The 16828-nt window shown below is 41.9% G+C and overlaps 1 protein-coding gene across 2 annotated transcripts in view; it reads left to right on the top strand.

Moving 5' to 3' along the window:
• The window catches only part of tp63 (tumor protein p63), a 39412-nt gene extending 23082 nt beyond the window's left edge, over positions 1-16330 (top strand). The window contains exons 5-14 of one of the 2 annotated variants that reach the window (XM_047374308.1): positions 7327-7513; positions 7594-7709; positions 9105-9214; positions 9314-9450; positions 9672-9754; positions 9835-9959; positions 12623-12768; positions 14295-14442; positions 14815-14908; positions 15007-16330. In XM_047374308.1, the coding sequence (XP_047230264.1) occupies positions 7327-7513; positions 7594-7709; positions 9105-9214; positions 9314-9450; positions 9672-9754; positions 9835-9959; positions 12623-12768; positions 14295-14442; positions 14815-14908; positions 15007-15303 (1443 nt within the window). In that variant the 3' untranslated portion in view covers positions 15304-16330. Of the gene's footprint in view, positions 1-7326; positions 7514-7593; positions 7710-9104; positions 9215-9313; positions 9451-9671; positions 9755-9834; positions 9960-12622; positions 12773-14265; positions 14443-14814; positions 14909-15006 lie in introns of both variants that reach the window. The other variant, XM_047374309.1, reaches the window with a different exon arrangement.
• Positions 16331-16828: the final 498 nt, after the last annotated feature.

The raw sequence follows: 16828 nt of genomic DNA, 5'->3' as shown, positions 1-16828 counted from the left end.
TAATTGTGGTTCTGATCCGCTGACAGGATGTCTGGACCAGTTGTCTATTATAAAATACAACTCATTATGACTGATCAAACCAAAACAACTATAGGCGACCTCCTGCTGGTATATATCATGTATTGGCATCTATTAACCATATTTCCTCACAGTACACTATGGGTAGCTTTTAAAGCATTACTTTAAGTCACAGGTTGGTACCCACTGTGACAACCCCCTGGGAAAGCAAAGTTCAGAAGGGGACTGGACTAAAGATGAGTAAGAAAGCAACTAATAAAAAACCTTTGCAAAGGTTGGAGAACTATTGATACTGTGGCCTCAGTTCACCTACAGGTAATGTGAGGTGACAAAAGAAGTAAACAAGTTGAATCGTTGCTCCAGTTGTGGTGATGCTCTGTACAGCTAAATGTCACCATGTGACACTAAGCCACACAACCAGATCCTCCTACTCTCTCATTATGTGTGACAGGTCTGAAGGACAGCTGTTGCATCAGTGCTCTACCTGCTTGGTTGTTTATGTGTCGGATCTGCACCTCCCTGTGCAGACACTGTGACAGCCTGACTGGTTGGTGTACCGATGCTCTCTAGCAGACAACATAGCAGACAACCATCCAGCTGAAAACATCGCCGCTCTGGGCAGTTTATTGGGCGAAGCCAGCAAGAAAGGTGGGAGAAGGGGGATACCAGCTGCGATTTAGAGAATTAGGATGTCAAAACATCATGGACCTTCTGAGACATGGTGATGCTTACATAAGGAATCCTGAATCACCAACCCTAATTTACAAACATCAGCTTGATAGAGACAGCTCAAGTCATCCTGTCTGTCAGGTCTGATTTTAATGCATTTTGCCTTCCATATAAACTCAGGGAGTGCTCTCCTTACCCACTTGCTATGCCAACTGTGGGATTGCAGCATTCACCTAATTCCCACACCGCCTCGCTCATCCCTCTCATCTTCACAGCCCAAAAACAAAAGTGTTTGTCTCATGCAGAACTATGCGGTGGTTGAGAATTGGTTCTTGAGAGGCACACCCCAGAGCCTGCTTTACTACACATCCCATCACAGACAGATGCAGTGGAACCGACTGTGTCCCAGATTCACAACACATGATGTAAGACTGGTTGGTTCGGTCTTACTTAAAGTGGAAAAGCAGTGGATTAACTGCTTAATGTTGTTACACTGAATAAAGTGCAGATCTCAAACACCTTGACCTAATGTTTACTGACTTATAAATAAATGTTGCTTAACATTTCTATTTTTTTTGGGAAAACATAACTACTTTTAACTTTTTATTTTTAGTTTGGTGAACCTTCAGCCTCTAACTTTGCTGACCACAAAAATATAAAACACCTACAAGAACTTTTGTTGCATAATTATGCACATACTTAAAGGTAATAATGTTGTTGAAGCATTTCTGATTCAGCTTTGACATTCACTCTTCTTCTCTTCACACAACCCATCAGTTACAGTGAGTCAGACTGACCTGAAGTAAAGTTCAGCTGTAGTTGTTGGATTTTCATTCGTTTTCACATTTGCTTCTTTTAGCTAAGGTCACAGTTTGCATTTAACAAATGTTTAAAATAATCTCGTTTTAATGTGTCAATCAGGAGTAGGTTTCAAAACCTTGTAGCAGAACTTGTAATTCTGCTTAACCAAACTTGAGCGTTTGGGCCACAGTTCCATAAGGTGCTTTTGGCACAAAACAACACTGAACATCACCAGAGGAACACAACATGGTGGTGGCACATCATTCTCTGGGCTTACTATTCAGGGGTGAATGAAGTTAGTAATGGTTCCATATTCCTGTCAGGTTTTGCCCAAAACCTTCAGATGACTGCTAGAAAGCCAATGATAAGTATGAATATTACATAGATATTATATTTCAGGATCACACTGAGTCCAAATATGCATCCAAATGAACAAAAACCAGAGTTCAGAAATAAATCTAGAGGAAAACCGGATGGCTCACCTGAAGAGGAATATGGACAATAAATGTCCTTACAATCTGAGATAGAATTTCTGCAAGGTAGAGTGGGCAAATATTCCCAAGTCAAGCTGGGGAAACAATCCTCTCAAAGAAAATTCAATGCTTAAATTAAACACAAAGATGCTTCAACAACAATTCAGTTTATGGCTGTACACATTATTTATTGTTTATTGTGGTCTCATTTTATGTTTTACAACACAGAAAGGTTCTGTCACTAACAGAGGTGTGTACATGTGCCCCACAGGTTAAACTCCTGTTGTTTATGTATTTGTTCATCCTAAATACGCAGTCTTTTAACCTGAATCTTAAGAATAACGCAACTGATAACTTAAATCAGCCATTATAGCTTTGCCTCACCTAATTATATTTTTTGTTCTGCTGGTTTTCCTCATGGCCTCAGAGGGAATCCTTTACAGCTCTCCTCTGCAGCAGCCTACCTCATTCTAAAGGCGAGTGATTATAGTGTCGGTTCTCATCTTAAAGGAGGCTCCCTCACCTGATCTCAAGAGCTCTTTCTCAAAGCTCTCCTAATCTCAGCCCAATAGCTCAATTGCTGGACTGATGGACAGATGGCTGAGAGCCACCAAAGATGTCATCAGCCCAGCTTTGCTTGGTGCATAGATCTGCTAATGCTCCCTTTTGAAGGCCTGTGGGATCTGCCACAGGACTTAATGGACTGTGTACTGAACTTTTTGATGACTGTTCTTATGGAGACACACCTAATCCCTACCCCACACCTTAACCTCTTCCTGTCTAGGATGACTGTGACACACACATACGCACAACACGTCAGCCCTTCCCAGAATGTCTCCCACAGAGTTTCCTTGTTGGCACTGCAGCAGCCTCCACAGTGTTCCCACCTTCACCTATTGGTCAGAGAAAAGCAAAAGGTCAAACGAATAAGCAGCCTGGAGATGTTTTATCTCCTTTTGTAAATTAATGGTACGTTGCAAATGAGGCCACCATTGTTGGCTTCTGATGCAACCATTGTCAGGCTGAAGGTTGGTTGTGTTCGCCATGTGTTTTAACTGCCACCTCGCACAGTCAAAGGAGAGAAATGTCATGGTTTGGGCTATCACTGGGACACTGCAGAGCTCAGAGGGATTACAGTAATGGATTGAGGGCCTCTAGGTAATACTTCTGTAAATACTGTGTGGCTTTTTTCTGAACTCTGTGCTCCCGCAGAGAGCTCTGTGTTTTTGAGGAGAGTTAAGCTTGATGGCTGCATCTTACATTGCGCCGGAGGAGGAGGAGGAGAGCCTGTGAATGCTCAAAGTGAAGAGTGTTCCAGCGAAAGGCAGCAAGACACAGCTTGCCCCTGGAACATCTGCGGGCCCGTCCCACGCCTCACGAAATTGGGCTGAGACTTGTTTGTGTCAATGAGCTTGTCACGACTCGCCCATCACAGAGAGACAAGCCCTGAGCACTGCAGATGGGAAAAGGTAGAGGGGAAATTTTTAAAAGCAGAGTTGGAAAGGTTTTATGACAGCTTTGGGATCTCTCCATGATCGTCATGGAAAAGCACATTCTTCTACAGCTACAATTACCAGCCTCTTTTTTTGGCTCAGTGCTAACAAACTTTGTTTAACTCTTTTTACTTTGCATACGCTACAATTTCTTTTTTATAAAATCAAACTGATTTTTACTTTTTTTTTTTCATAATTTTTTCTTATTGCTTTTTTACACTTGTTGTTTCCCTGATTCCTGTCATCCATTTCCTTCTCTGCCATTGTTGTCATTTTTGTCTGTTTATAGCTGTCGTGGCCTGTCCGGTTAGCTGCCTGAACCAGATTGCTATTCGTTCTGCCAGATCAATCATGCCACGGAATATTTCTAATTTTCCCAATTTGGAGCGCTAATCAGCCACCAACACTGTAGGGCAACCTGACCCACAAAACTGTTGAGCTGAAAAAACTGACTTTTAGACAAGATTAACAGTGTAACAGGCCCTTTTTCCAAAACAATAATAATACATGCTGGTTTTTAATTTGTGTTTTACTTGCAGTTTTATTGTTTATCTTCAACCAAGGAGGGTTAAGCAATAGAGGCATGTGTATTGGATCCTCAGACTAGAGAGGCAACAGGGCAGTGTACAGGTTAGCCTCAGGACATGTGTCATCACTGTGATCGGGTGGTCAAGATAAGTGCTGCTGATGATGGCCAAACATTTTTCATAACATATAGGGATTGAATTGTGTGATTATTCTCTCAAATGTTTTATTTGTGCAACATTTTGTTCTAAGAGCCCGTTTCTTTGCTTCTGCTTCTTAAAGAGGTAAAAAAAAAAAAAAAAAAAAAAAAGGAGGAAAGAGGGAAGAAAAAACCCTTTTTGGATTATTGTTGATTTAAACAGGTTTGGGTGAAACTCCAGGCATGACATGACTTGTCAGGTATGAAGAAGACAAGACCAGAGGCGCCAAACAGTGCTTGTTTAAGGCCTGATGTTTGTCAGGACTTGACTCCTGCATGCGCCCGCAGCGCCTGTCCAGGGAGAAAAGAGCGCTACAGCTGTGGGCCTGCCTCAACCTGCGCTGCAAAGGAAGTGTCTTTTTCTCTCTTTCTGGAGGGGAGTTCAGACAGCAGGCTAATGGCGCAGTGCAAACTCTCCCTCAGACTTTTCTACCATGATACTAGTTTAGTAGCGGCAGTTATTGGTCCTGTGTTTTGGTGCAGAGGAAACAAACAGCTTCTTCGGGTCGTTGGTGGCTCGCCGCCACTTGTGGATGTCCAGCGGTGAATCACGTGTGATTCTTGCAAACAGTTTTCTTTTAAATGATCGTGATTAAGCTGCTCTGCATTGTGCGCCTTGTTGTTTCTGCTGTAATTCACAACGTGACCAATGAAAGGCCCGTGATTACATGTTAACACCTGAGCGCCGCGCCCAGTGTGAGCCACTGGATCCCATCAGTCAAGCAGCAGTCCTCCACCCTGAAGCTGCGTGCCGCTCTCAGAAGCAGCTCCTGTGCTCGCTCCCTGCTCAGCAAACACAGAACCAGCAGCAGCACATAGGTGTGCTCTTAAAGTTTGTAGCTGGAGGGCTGGGATGGTTTTATGCTCTGTGTGCGCGCTTGTATATGATTGAGAGTAAATGCTGAGGTGTAAGACGGTAGGATCTCATCTAAGCAAACTTAGGTTTTCTGCTTTTAACATCTCTGATTAGATCATTGTGCTTCGGCTTGTGTTGTTTTTGCCTTCAGCCACATAAATCCAGCTCTCTGTGATTACTTCAAACAGCATAAAATGACCCTTTTTCAGGCGGCACTTCTGTCTTTGTTTTCGCCTCCTAATCCTTGGCTTTCTTTTTCTCTTTTCTCTTGCCTTTGCTTCGCTTCTCCACCTCATTTAGCTGATTGACAGAGGCGTACGGGGAGTATCAGGTTAGAAGCGAGGGGACAAGCACCACTATTTATCTTAAGTTCTTTTTTCTTCTTAAGAAGGGGTTTTGGAAAGCCGCTTTGATTTTCAGGAAGAATCGGTCCAGCCATTGTGTTGACACACACGTCACAGAGCCTGAACTGTGCTTATAGATTTGTTGAAGTCACCATTCCTTTGCTTTGACATTTTATCTTAGTACCCTACATGGAGGGAATTTGAGCACATCACATACAGCTTGCAAAACTATTCCCACACCTTTAACTTTTATTCACATTACAAACACAAACGTAAGTGTATGCTATTTAGATTTTTCTGATAAACCAACACAAAGTGAACAAAATCCATTGAAATCAGGAAATGGAGAACTACTCAATCCATCCTTAAATGCAGAGTATGACGCAGCTGCAAAACTACCAAGATATTGTTTTCCATCTAGCTAACAGCCTGGGCAAGGAGAGTAGACAAGAGGTCCATGGTAACTCTGGAGGAGCTGCAGAGATCCACAGCTCCTTAAAAATCCCAGAGGAAAACCTGTTAGAGACTGTAATAAACTTGAGACTGAGGTTCCACATGTTCCCCAGACCAGCAGGAAAACAACATAAACATGCCACCAGAGCTACAACAGAATGATTTAGATCAAAGGGTTTGAATTAAATCCAAGACCTGTAAATTGCTGTTCTCCGTTTAATCTGAATTAGCTTGAGTTGGTTTGCATGTGAGAATTCAGCTAAAGTTGGTTCTGACTCAGAGAGGTTGAATATAAATGGGGGTTTTCCAACCATTTCCAATTTTGCTTCACAATCATGTTCTACCTTGTTTTGGTGTGTCACATTAAAAACAATATAGTTTATATGTGACAAATGTGTAAAAACGGGTATGAATACTTTTGTACGAGACCCTGATTGTTAAGAAGAGAGATAAAGAAAAACGCTGGTTGGGCTGGTCTTAATGAAAACAGGTTTTGCTTGGAGAGAAGAGTCAGATTTGTCCGTGCCAAGTTTGTGCAACACATCCTGGTACTGGGAAGAGTTCCCCGATTCATTGGAATTGCACTTAATAGAAAAGGAATTTGATGTTGCATTATTACCAAACACAGCCTCAAGTGTTTTCTTTTTTCTTTTTATGTGCACTTTTTTTCTCTCAGAAATGAAACTGACAAGAAAATATTCATCTCCACCCCCAGCCTGTCTTCTGCACACAGAGGATTTAAAGCCGTGCTTACACAGCAGTGATTTGAATGGTTTGTTTACACAGTTGGGTTGTGCCTATTAGTAACAATTCACTCTTTCTGATGGCTTACTGCTTATCAATCCCAGCAGTGCCAGGGATCAAGGCACATCCTTTAGTTATGACTCTTGGCTCATGAACCTGAACACGAGCCAGCTTGGGTTTGAGCAACCATCACATTCGGCATCAGTCACGGATGGATCTTGCGATTAGTCCTCCACTCCTGCACTCAGACCTAAAAGTGATTCATTTTCATCCAAGCGCACAATTAAAATCTGCACCCAGCTTAATATGTAGTTGGAGCTCGCCAGCCGCTTCAGAAGCTCTGCTCTGTATGATGAGTAGCCATCAGGTGCTTTAGCAGAGCACTCCCCCTTGAAGATGAAAGACAGGCTGTTTAATTACTCCTGGAGGGGTCCACTTTACGACGGAAGTCCCAGAGGCACTCTGTAAGACATCTTTGAGGTTACCAATACACACTTGTTGCACCAAACCTCCTGTGTGTGTGTGTGTGTGTGTTTACTTATATAGGTCATAATCACAGTATTACTTTTTACCACATTTTGCTTCAGGGCAACCAGACATGTTCAGTTGGGGCAACAGGTGTTACAAAGATCAATCTGTTAAAAACAATAAATGCTAAATCTAAAGCAGCCTTTGTTTAGTGACAGAGTTTCCTTTCAGATGATGTTTTCTGATGTTTTCAATGTTGTCCCACCTTTATTTCATTTTGTAGTACTCAACAGACCTGAAGAAGCTCTACTGCCAGATTGCCAAGACCTGTCCCATTCAGATCAAAGTGCTGACCCCTCCTCCGCAGGCAGCCGTGATCAGGGCCATGCCTGTCTACAAGAAAGCTGAGCACGTGACCGAAGTGGTGAAGCGCTGCCCGAACCACGAGCTCAGCCGCGAGTTCAACGATGGTCAGTTAGATATCTTACCTCAGTGGTTGTTGTTGTCGTCTGCCCGGGGCGTTAAATGACACAGATCATGCTGCTTCCAGGTCAGATCGCTCCTCCGAGCCATCTGATCCGCGTGGAGGGGAACAACCACGCCCAGTACGTGGAGGACACCATCACTGGACGACAGAGCGTACTGGTTCCATACGAGCCACCCCAGGTGAGTTGTTCATCATCCAGCTGAATTCATCAGCTAGACCTCGACTCCTATTTACAGTTCTGAATAGTTTTCACACCCGTTTATATTTTGATGTATTACAACCACAAAGTTCAACATATTTCAATAGGATTTTATGTGACTGATGAACACAAAGTAGAACATGATTATGAGGTGGAGAGACAATGATGCATGGTTTTAAAGATGATTTACTAATACAAATCTGAAATGTTTTTTTAGTCCCCTTTACTTTATTACCCCTAAATTAAATCAAATGCCTTCAGATATCACCTATTTAGCAAATACTAATTTAGTCCAGCTGCCTGTAATTTAATCTCACTGTGAATACAGCTGTTCGCTCAAGACCTCAGAGGTTTACCCCTGGAGGAGCTGCAGAGATCCACAGCTCAGGTGGGAGAATCTATTGACAGGACAACTACTAGTCTCACACTCCACAAATCTGGCTTTTATGGAAAAGTGGCTGGAAGAAAGCCTTTAGAACTCTAATTTAAAGTTGGCCACAAGCCATGTCAGGGACAGAGTAAACATGTGGAAGAATGTACACTCCGCTAAGACCAAATTTAAGCTTCTTTGGTTTACATACCACATCAAGTCTAAATACACACCATCACAAAGGCAAAACATGGTGGTGGCAGCATCGTGCTGTGGGGATACTATTCTTCAGCCAGGACAGGAAAGCTCCTAAATCCAATCCTAGAAGGAAACCAGTTACAGGTTGCAAAAGACTTAAGACTGAGATGGAGGATCACCTTCCAGCATAAAAAGAACTTGAAACATACAGCCAAAGCTACAATGGATTGGTTTAGATCAAAACGATGGTCATGTGCTCGAGTGGCCCAGTCAAAGTCTAGGTCTATTTAAGAATCTGACTTGAAAATAATTGTTCACAGAAGTTCTCCATCTAGTCTGACTGGGCCTGAGCTGTGATGTAAAGAAGAATAGGCAGATTTCAGTCTTTATATGTTAGAAGGCTGGTAGAGCTATAATTGTAGTAGAAGGTGCTTCCTCATAGTAGGGATTCAGGAGGGGTCGAATTCAAATGCACGCGACACATAACAGATTTTTATTTGTACAAAAGAAAAGTGATTTTCACTTTTTCCAACCAATTCACAATTATTTACTACTTTGTGTTGGTCGGTCTCATATAATCAGAATAAAACCCATTTGATTTGTAGTTATAATGTAACAATAATGAAAAGGGGTGTGAATACTTTTGTGAGTAATTGTAAGCTTTTATAATAAATATCAGATTTTATGTACAAATATATGGCAGCAGTTTTAAAAACCTTTCTGCACAGAATAATTAAAAGGTCAAACTGAAATAAGAATAAATCTGTTTTCTGTGTAGTCACTCTGCATTGTTGTTCTCCTCTTCAGGTTGGGACAGAATTTACAACAATTTTGTATAATTTTATGTGCAACTCGAGCTGCGTGGGTGGAATGAACAGGCGCCCGATCCTCATCATCGTCACTCTGGAGACCAGAGAGTAAGACACACTTCATCGTCCTCTTCCGCAGCCAGTCTTGTCCACTTAGTTGGTGTCTGACTGAAGCTCTGCCTGCTCTGTGTCCCTGCCCTCTCCCAGTGGACAGGTTTTGGGCCGCCGCTGCTTCGAGGCCAGGATCTGCGCCTGCCCAGGCCGAGACCGGAAGGCGGACGAGGACAGCATCCGCAAGCAGCACGTAACGGACAACTCAAAGAGCAGTGAGGGTACGAAACGCCGTAAGTAGGGCTGGGGTTGGTGACGGGCTGATGAGCTTTGGCTTGACGTGACGTGCTGACAGTGTCAAGGAGCCTCAACCACTAACACTCAGGGAATGTTAGCAACCCTCCACTGCCCCCTCTGCCTGCTGCCCTGCTTGTTTCTCCTCTTGTTCTGGCTCAAGCTAAGTGATTAACACACAACCACTCTTTATTCACTCGTTTTTTTCTCCTCTTTTCAGCTTACCGCCAAATTTCCCAAAGCATCCAGATGTCCACCATCAAGAAGCGAAGATCTACAGACGAGGAGGTGTTTTGTTTACCCGTAAGTATAAATTGTATAACAGTAAAGGCTTGTTCTCAGAACTGCTTCCTAACTGTCTCTGTTCTTTTGGCCCGGTGTAGATCAAAGGTCGTGAAATCTATGAGATTTTGGTGAAAATCAAAGAGTCTCTGGAGCTGATGCAGCTTCTTCCACAACACACAATAGAATCCTACAGACAGCAGCAGCAGAACCTCCTCCAGAAACAGTGAGTGTCAGCTCAGATTGTTATAAAGTGAAATCAAAATGTTTTCCAGCAACAGTAGAAATGTACTTCATCAGTTTTGGGGCCAATTTGGATTTTTGAACAGCTTTTACCATCCAAAATCCATTTTAGCCTATTCTGATTTCTGTTAAGACCCAAAGCATTCAAAATATAGTCCCTAGTCATTTCTATTTGGAGCACAGGTGACATCACACTTGGTGAGAAAGCATTAACTGTAAAAAAGGCTTTTAGTAATATTTAAAAAACAAAGATAAAATGATTGCAGTCTTGATATTTTTAGCATTAATTCTTTAGCATCTTGTGTTAGCGATTAGCATGATTAGCATTCCTGACTGTAAACTGTATTCACTAGAAAATCTAGAACCTCACCTTAACTAAAAAAATTCTAAAAATTTCTAAAATCAACATGTTCAAAGTTCAGCTTCCTGTGTAGGTTGTAGCCCGACTGAACAGCAGATATGTCGTAGAGGCTTTAAAATCTCTGTTCTTCCTCTGACTTCATTTTAAACACCTCACTGATATTGAAAATAGTTGACTTTGACCAAACAGTGTTCTTGTTGGCTAACTTCTTAGCTTATAGTTATGGTGCGTTCACTAATAAAAAAAAAACAACTTTGAGCTTCTGACTGGCCGCTCACCGCTCAGGGCTGGTCAAGCAGAAAACGGCCTGATGCCGGTCACCAGCTAATCTCATGGTGCATTTCTACCTGCTAGGTTGACCTTTTACCTCAGTCGCTTACTTGTGTTCCTAAACTGCATGTTTTACTGTGTGACTCCAGCTAAATGTGACTAACTGACTTTACATGACTGATCTGTTGTGGGAAGAGTGAATTTCACTGATAAAGGTCATGGGTGACAAGTGTTGATTGTGCTGCTGATGAAGCATTGCAGCGATCTAGTAAAGGTGACAAAGCTGTAATACAGTGTCCTGCAGCTGCTGAGAAATTACCCAGAATTTCTCAATGCTTCCAGCTTTAAAGGGCGAGTCTCGCATTAGGCAAAGCTGTTTTTCTTTTTTTCCCCTCTCATTCTCTAACGGGACGGCAGCCAAATCTCATGAATGGTGACAAGTGGACCTCACTGTGCTTTGTTAAGAGAGGTTCACAGTAACACCTTTGGGTGTTTTGCCAGCTTCATCTGTTGGCCTCAGCATAGTTAGAAGTGCTTCTAACGCTTATGTTTGCCTCCACTTTTCCTCCTCCTGCCCATTTTACTAAAACCCATAGAAACCAGAAGACAGGCCTGTGATGGTAATTACTGCTTATGTTCTGGTTTCCCACTGAGGAGCTGACAGCCTCACTGTGAGGTCATGCTTACATTGTCTTTGTTTTTGCTACCTGGCAAGCTGTGCAGCTCCTTCAATAAACAGACGTTTATTCCACAAACAGAGTATTTGTTCAGAACACCAGAGAAAAATATTTCTCTCGGGATTTGGGTGCATTTGTCTCTTGTTTTATTCCGTTTGTCTGGACTTTGTGGTTTTTCTTGTATCCGCTCACAGATTTCTGAGAATCCTGGCTTCAGCTCAGCGACCAGGATTCTCCCTCACAGCTTTTCAGTTTGTTTTACCGACAGTGTTTTTTTTTTGTCTCCCAGTGTTAAAATGCTGCAATCTGTGTGGGTACACTGCCATCTTCTGGCCAGTAGCTTTACTGCATTGCTTTAATTGTAAATGTCTGTAAGTCAGAACTTTGGGATCCAACAGTGTGCTTATCTTCCTGTAACTGGAGTTGTGCTGTTTTTCACCTCTGGGCCTCTACAGGGTCTCTAACTCTTTTCTCTCCCTCCTCCTGCAGTGAGCCCTTATTTCTGCTCTCTCTCTTGTCTCTGGTTCCTCCCTGCAGCCTGATAAAAAGCCGCCTGGGTAGCCAGCTCCTGGAGTCTGCAGGAGAGCAGAGGCGGCGCTGCAGCTCCTCCTGAAACTCGGCACCACATTCCTCCTCCTCCTCATCTTCCTCCGACCTACACGGAACTTCCTCTCTGTCCTCTTTTACCATTTTTTCCTGATCTGTCCTTTCTTCATCCTGTCCTGGGATTCTGCTGTGAGGATATGAACTGTCTGGGATGTCACCTCCTCATTATGCTGGACAGACTTATTTGACTGACTTGCATGCTGTTTGTGAAGCGTTGCCATCTTTCAGCCTTTAGGCTGAGGTTTGTACAGGAACAAAGCCTGATTGTTTCTTTTCTATTGTATTTGATTACAGAAACTACTTAAGCAAACATTTTGAGCCTTTGCATTGTCATGAGAGCTGGACTCAATTTTTTTCTGGGTTTTGACGATAAAGAGATTATAAGTAAAAACCATTTGCTAGTGCAGGCCATATTTTCTAAAGTCACTGCAGGACAGTTTGTGTGTTTTCCTTAAAGTTGGCTTTTAACAGATCAAGCTTGAGATGTGCACTATGTGACCTCTCTGTTTGAAACAGATCCTTTTATCCTTCTGGCTTCTACACTTTCATCATATAATGGAATAAATTGCTTTTAAATTGCTGGAATTTGATTCTTTTTCTGTCATAAAGAAAATACAATAAGCATGAGGTAATATGGCATATGTAGGAGAAAGAAGTCTTGAATATTCAGAATTGAATACTTCCAGGCATGGGTCTTGGAAGATGTTGCTAACAGCCTGTCACCTCCTCCAGACCCTCCATGCAGTCTTCGCCCTCCTTCGGCTCCACCTCCCCAACTCACGGAAAAGTCAACAAGCTACCATCTGTCAGCCAGCTCATCAACCCCCAGCAGCGCAACACGCTCACCCCATCCAGCATGTCAGGAGGCCTCGCTGACAGTAAGTGTACCCCTTCATTTCTCCTGCTGTGTGTCCCCTGACACATGCTCCAAAAACCAATACTACCTTTCCCAAACATTCTGGGCTTACTGCATGTCCCGGCATATCCTCCCTCCCCAAAAAGGCCACTAAAGAAAGCTTCAGATGTTGCCGAAGGCCTGGTACAAAGCATCACGTTAAAAGTAGAGATGCACTTTCCTATGAGTGATTTAGTAAAATCCTAAACTGCAGAGACGGATTACGACAACATGAATTTTCTACTGTCTTGATAAAAATTATTCTCTATCACTATCATCCTCCTGCTTAGGGGACAGAAACCCAACTAAATAAATAACTGCTGTGTCCAACTTAATATTTCAGAGTAAATGGCTATATATGGTTAAATAATTCATTTACTTATTGTAATTATACAGAAGTCTGTAAAACAATCATTTAATATTTTTATCAAGAGCAGAGGTGATGTCACACTGTGATGGAGAGTCTGTGTCAAAAAACAAAGTGATTACAGAGTTGACATTCAAACTGTGGTTAGCATCTTATATCAGTCATTAGCACTGTTAGCATTGCTCTCTGTAAACATCAGCCCAATTCAGCATATTCCATAACATAATGCAGTAGGGTTGCTCTGTGTTTAAACCTTTTCAAGATCTGAATAACAGCTTCCTGTTATCTACTGAAGCCTCACCTCCCTGTTGTGGCAGCCTCACTGAGCTGCTGTAATACCTCTAGAAAAAATAGTTTTCTGTCTGGAAGTTTCTTTAGTGTTTTTCTGATTTTATTTCTAGGCCCTCAAAGATAAGGACACTAAACTTAAATATTTACACTACCGGTCAAAAGTTTTAGATACACTTTCTCACTAAATAGTTTTTTTATTTATTTTCATGATTATTTACGTTGTAGATTCTCACCAAAGGCAACACAACTATGAATGAACACACATGAAATTATGCAGTAAACATAAAGTGTGAAATAACACTAAACATCATTATATTATTATTATATTACATATCATGAGTTTCATGAGGTGGTCACCTGAAATGGTTTTCTAAAGAGTTTTGAAAGAACTTCCCAGAGGTTCAATGAGAGACGGTCAAAGGTTAACATTTCAGTCATCACAGCAAAGGGAGGCTACTTTAAGGAGTCTTAAATATAAAACATATTTAAAGTTCTTTTACAATGTTTGTTTTCTACATATTTCCATATGTGTTCATTCACAGTTTGATGCCTTCAGTGAGAATCTACCTACAATGTAAATAGTCATAAACATAACGAAAACCATTAAATGAGAAAGTGTGTCTATAACGTTTGACCCGTAGTGCAACTTTGACTCTTCTTCGCTCAGGAACAACTTCCAAACTAAAGAGTGTTATTGTCAGGGTGACATGATAGTACCAGCCACTTTCTCTGTGCATCTCTTACACAAAGTAACCTCTGCGGGTCCCCTCCCCAGTTTCAGCTGACATTCCATCACCTTTACACCCAGAGCAGTGACAGAAGGCTCACGGTAGCTCCTTTTGTCTCTGCAGTGACTCCCATGATGGGCACTCACATCCCCATGAATCCCGACATGAGTTCACTGAGCCCCACACACGCACTGCAGCCACAGCTACCCCTGGTGCCCTCCTCCCACTGCACCCCCCCTCCTCCATACCCCATGGACAGCAGCATCTCCAGGTATCTAAGCAATGCTTGTTGCCACACATCCACGCTGCTTCTTTGACTTGTCCTTTTTGGTTTTGTTTACCTTTGCAGCCTTTCATATCGCAGGAACAATACCGGCTAAATGGATGATTCAGTTAATTGAGTGTGATAGTTTATAGTAATCACACATTTTATTTGACAGCATCACACTGTCAGAATAGATAAAGAAAACCTTGGACATGTGTTGTTTCAGATTTCTTATGTGTTCACATAATAAGGTTGTCTGTTTTAAAACTAAAGACGTAGGAAGATTTCTGGAACCTATAGCAGATGCTAAATGCTTTCACATATATTAGTGGTCTGATGTCAAAGTAGATCAACACTTTCCTCCTTGTCCTCCTGCAGCTTCCTCCTACGGCTGGGCTGTGCAGGCTGCTTGGATTACTTCACAGCACAAGGCCTAACCAACATGTACCAGATTGAGAACTATAACTTGGAGGTGAGCCCTTGCCTATCCAACACGAGTCATATGATGGGTTAGAGAGAAGAATGGCTCCCCCTGCGAATACTAACGCTCCCCTGTGTAATGACCATTAGGACCTGTCCAGGCTGAAGATTCCTGCAGAGTTCCAGCACATCATCTGGAAGGGCATCATGGAGCACCGACAGGCCATGGATTTTTCCCCTCCACCACACATAGTGCGCACCACCAGCGGAGCCTCCACCGTCAGCGTGGGCTCTTCTGAGGCCCGAGGCGAGCGCGTCATAGACGCCGTACGTTTCACCCTCCGCCAGACAATCTCCTTCCCACCGCGTGATGAGTGGTCCGACTTCTCCTTCGACCTGGATTCTCGCCGCAACAAACAGCAGCGCATCAAAGAGGAGGGGGAGTAAGACGACTCCGCTCTCGATATTCCCAGATTCTCATTTCAAGCCAGATGATGGAACATTTCATAAAAAACAAAAAAACAAAACAAACAAACCAGTTTTTGGTGCAAAGGCTCCTGACAACAAACCCTGTATACCGATTGCCGAAATGCACTTATTTTCATTTTGTACTCCTTCTTTTTACTGGAGATTGGTGTTAATGAGCACAGCTGTTATTATCTTGTAATTTCTTGAGAGCACTTAAGAAATGCTGAGTATTTCAATGTTGCTTTGAAATGTTTTTGCTGAGTGTTTGCGTTTCATTTCCAAGTAAAAGAGGACTGGAAGCTGACATGCTTGTCTGGGTTTATGCTTCTGCTGTGGACCTTAGAGGGTCTTTTTTGTTCTGTTACACGGTTCTGTAGGTTAGTCAGGTACACTGGTTTTTATTTGTGACAGGAGACGGAATGGATTGTAAACATTTCATACATTTCTTCTATAAGAAGTATTAGGTCACAGGAGGGGCAACTTGTTTTCTACTGTAGCTGTAGTTCTTTTATGTCACCTTATTCAGTCAGCTTTTGAAGTATGCGTTTCCTTGAGAGGTGGTCATTCATTTGATGTAGCCATATATAGGCATAATGCTCTTGACCCAGTGTTTTTTTGGTATGTTTTACTATGACTGATGTCTTTTAGTTTTGTTTACTGCGACACATGCCTTCATTTTGTTTTCTTTCATGCTGAACACAAGTATTTGTTTTAAATCCTGCAGACATGTTTTGGTATTCTTTCATTTAATAAGTAGTCAGAACCCAAAATGTTTGTACATAACTTTGTATATTCTTCCAAAAGGAACAGTATTAACAGGAGTTTATACTGTGCAGGTACTGTGCAAGAGTCAGTTCATTTTGGATCAAAGTAGCCATGATGGTCAGAAAGCAGGAAGTAAATGCTGTTTCATATTTTTGTATGTTTTGTAAATATTTGCAATTTATCAAGGGTATTTTGATATAAATCCAAAATAAACTTCCATACTTGTTGTATTGCATGTTAATATCTTGTCGTTTTTGTTGTTCTTGAAGAAATTACATTTTGATTATCTTATTAGTTTACATGGTTCTTACAGAGCCTTCAAAAGTCTGGAATTTTAATCTTCCAAGCTTGGAGGATTATGGAAAAATAGGTCAAAGTGGGAAAAATTTTGGAATATCCAGACATTATTCTTTTTTCCATTATCAAAAAAAAAGGAATCAAAAAATAAAAGGTTGTTTTAAATTGGTTACATATCAATTAGTTTTGTCTCAACTTGATGTCTGAAGGTTTCTGAGACTGACAAACTAAATGGGAATTTCACAGCATTTTTGTCCTGTAGACCTTTTTTAATCATGGTTTAAAATTGGTATTAATTTGTTGGACATACAGATGATAAACTCCACCTTGACAAATTTGTCCTAAAATGTCCAGGATGTCGGACTGGAAACAGAACCTGGAAAAATTGGAAACTTTGAAATGGTAAATTTGAAGGAACTCTTTTTAAACACGCTGTAGCAGG

Source organism: Girardinichthys multiradiatus, chromosome 9 (assembly GCF_021462225.1).
Source record: "Girardinichthys multiradiatus isolate DD_20200921_A chromosome 9, DD_fGirMul_XY1, whole genome shotgun sequence".
Classification (NCBI taxonomy): Eukaryota; Metazoa; Chordata; class Actinopteri; order Cyprinodontiformes; family Goodeidae; genus Girardinichthys; species Girardinichthys multiradiatus.
This window is presented reverse-complemented; position numbering and strand designations above follow the sequence as displayed.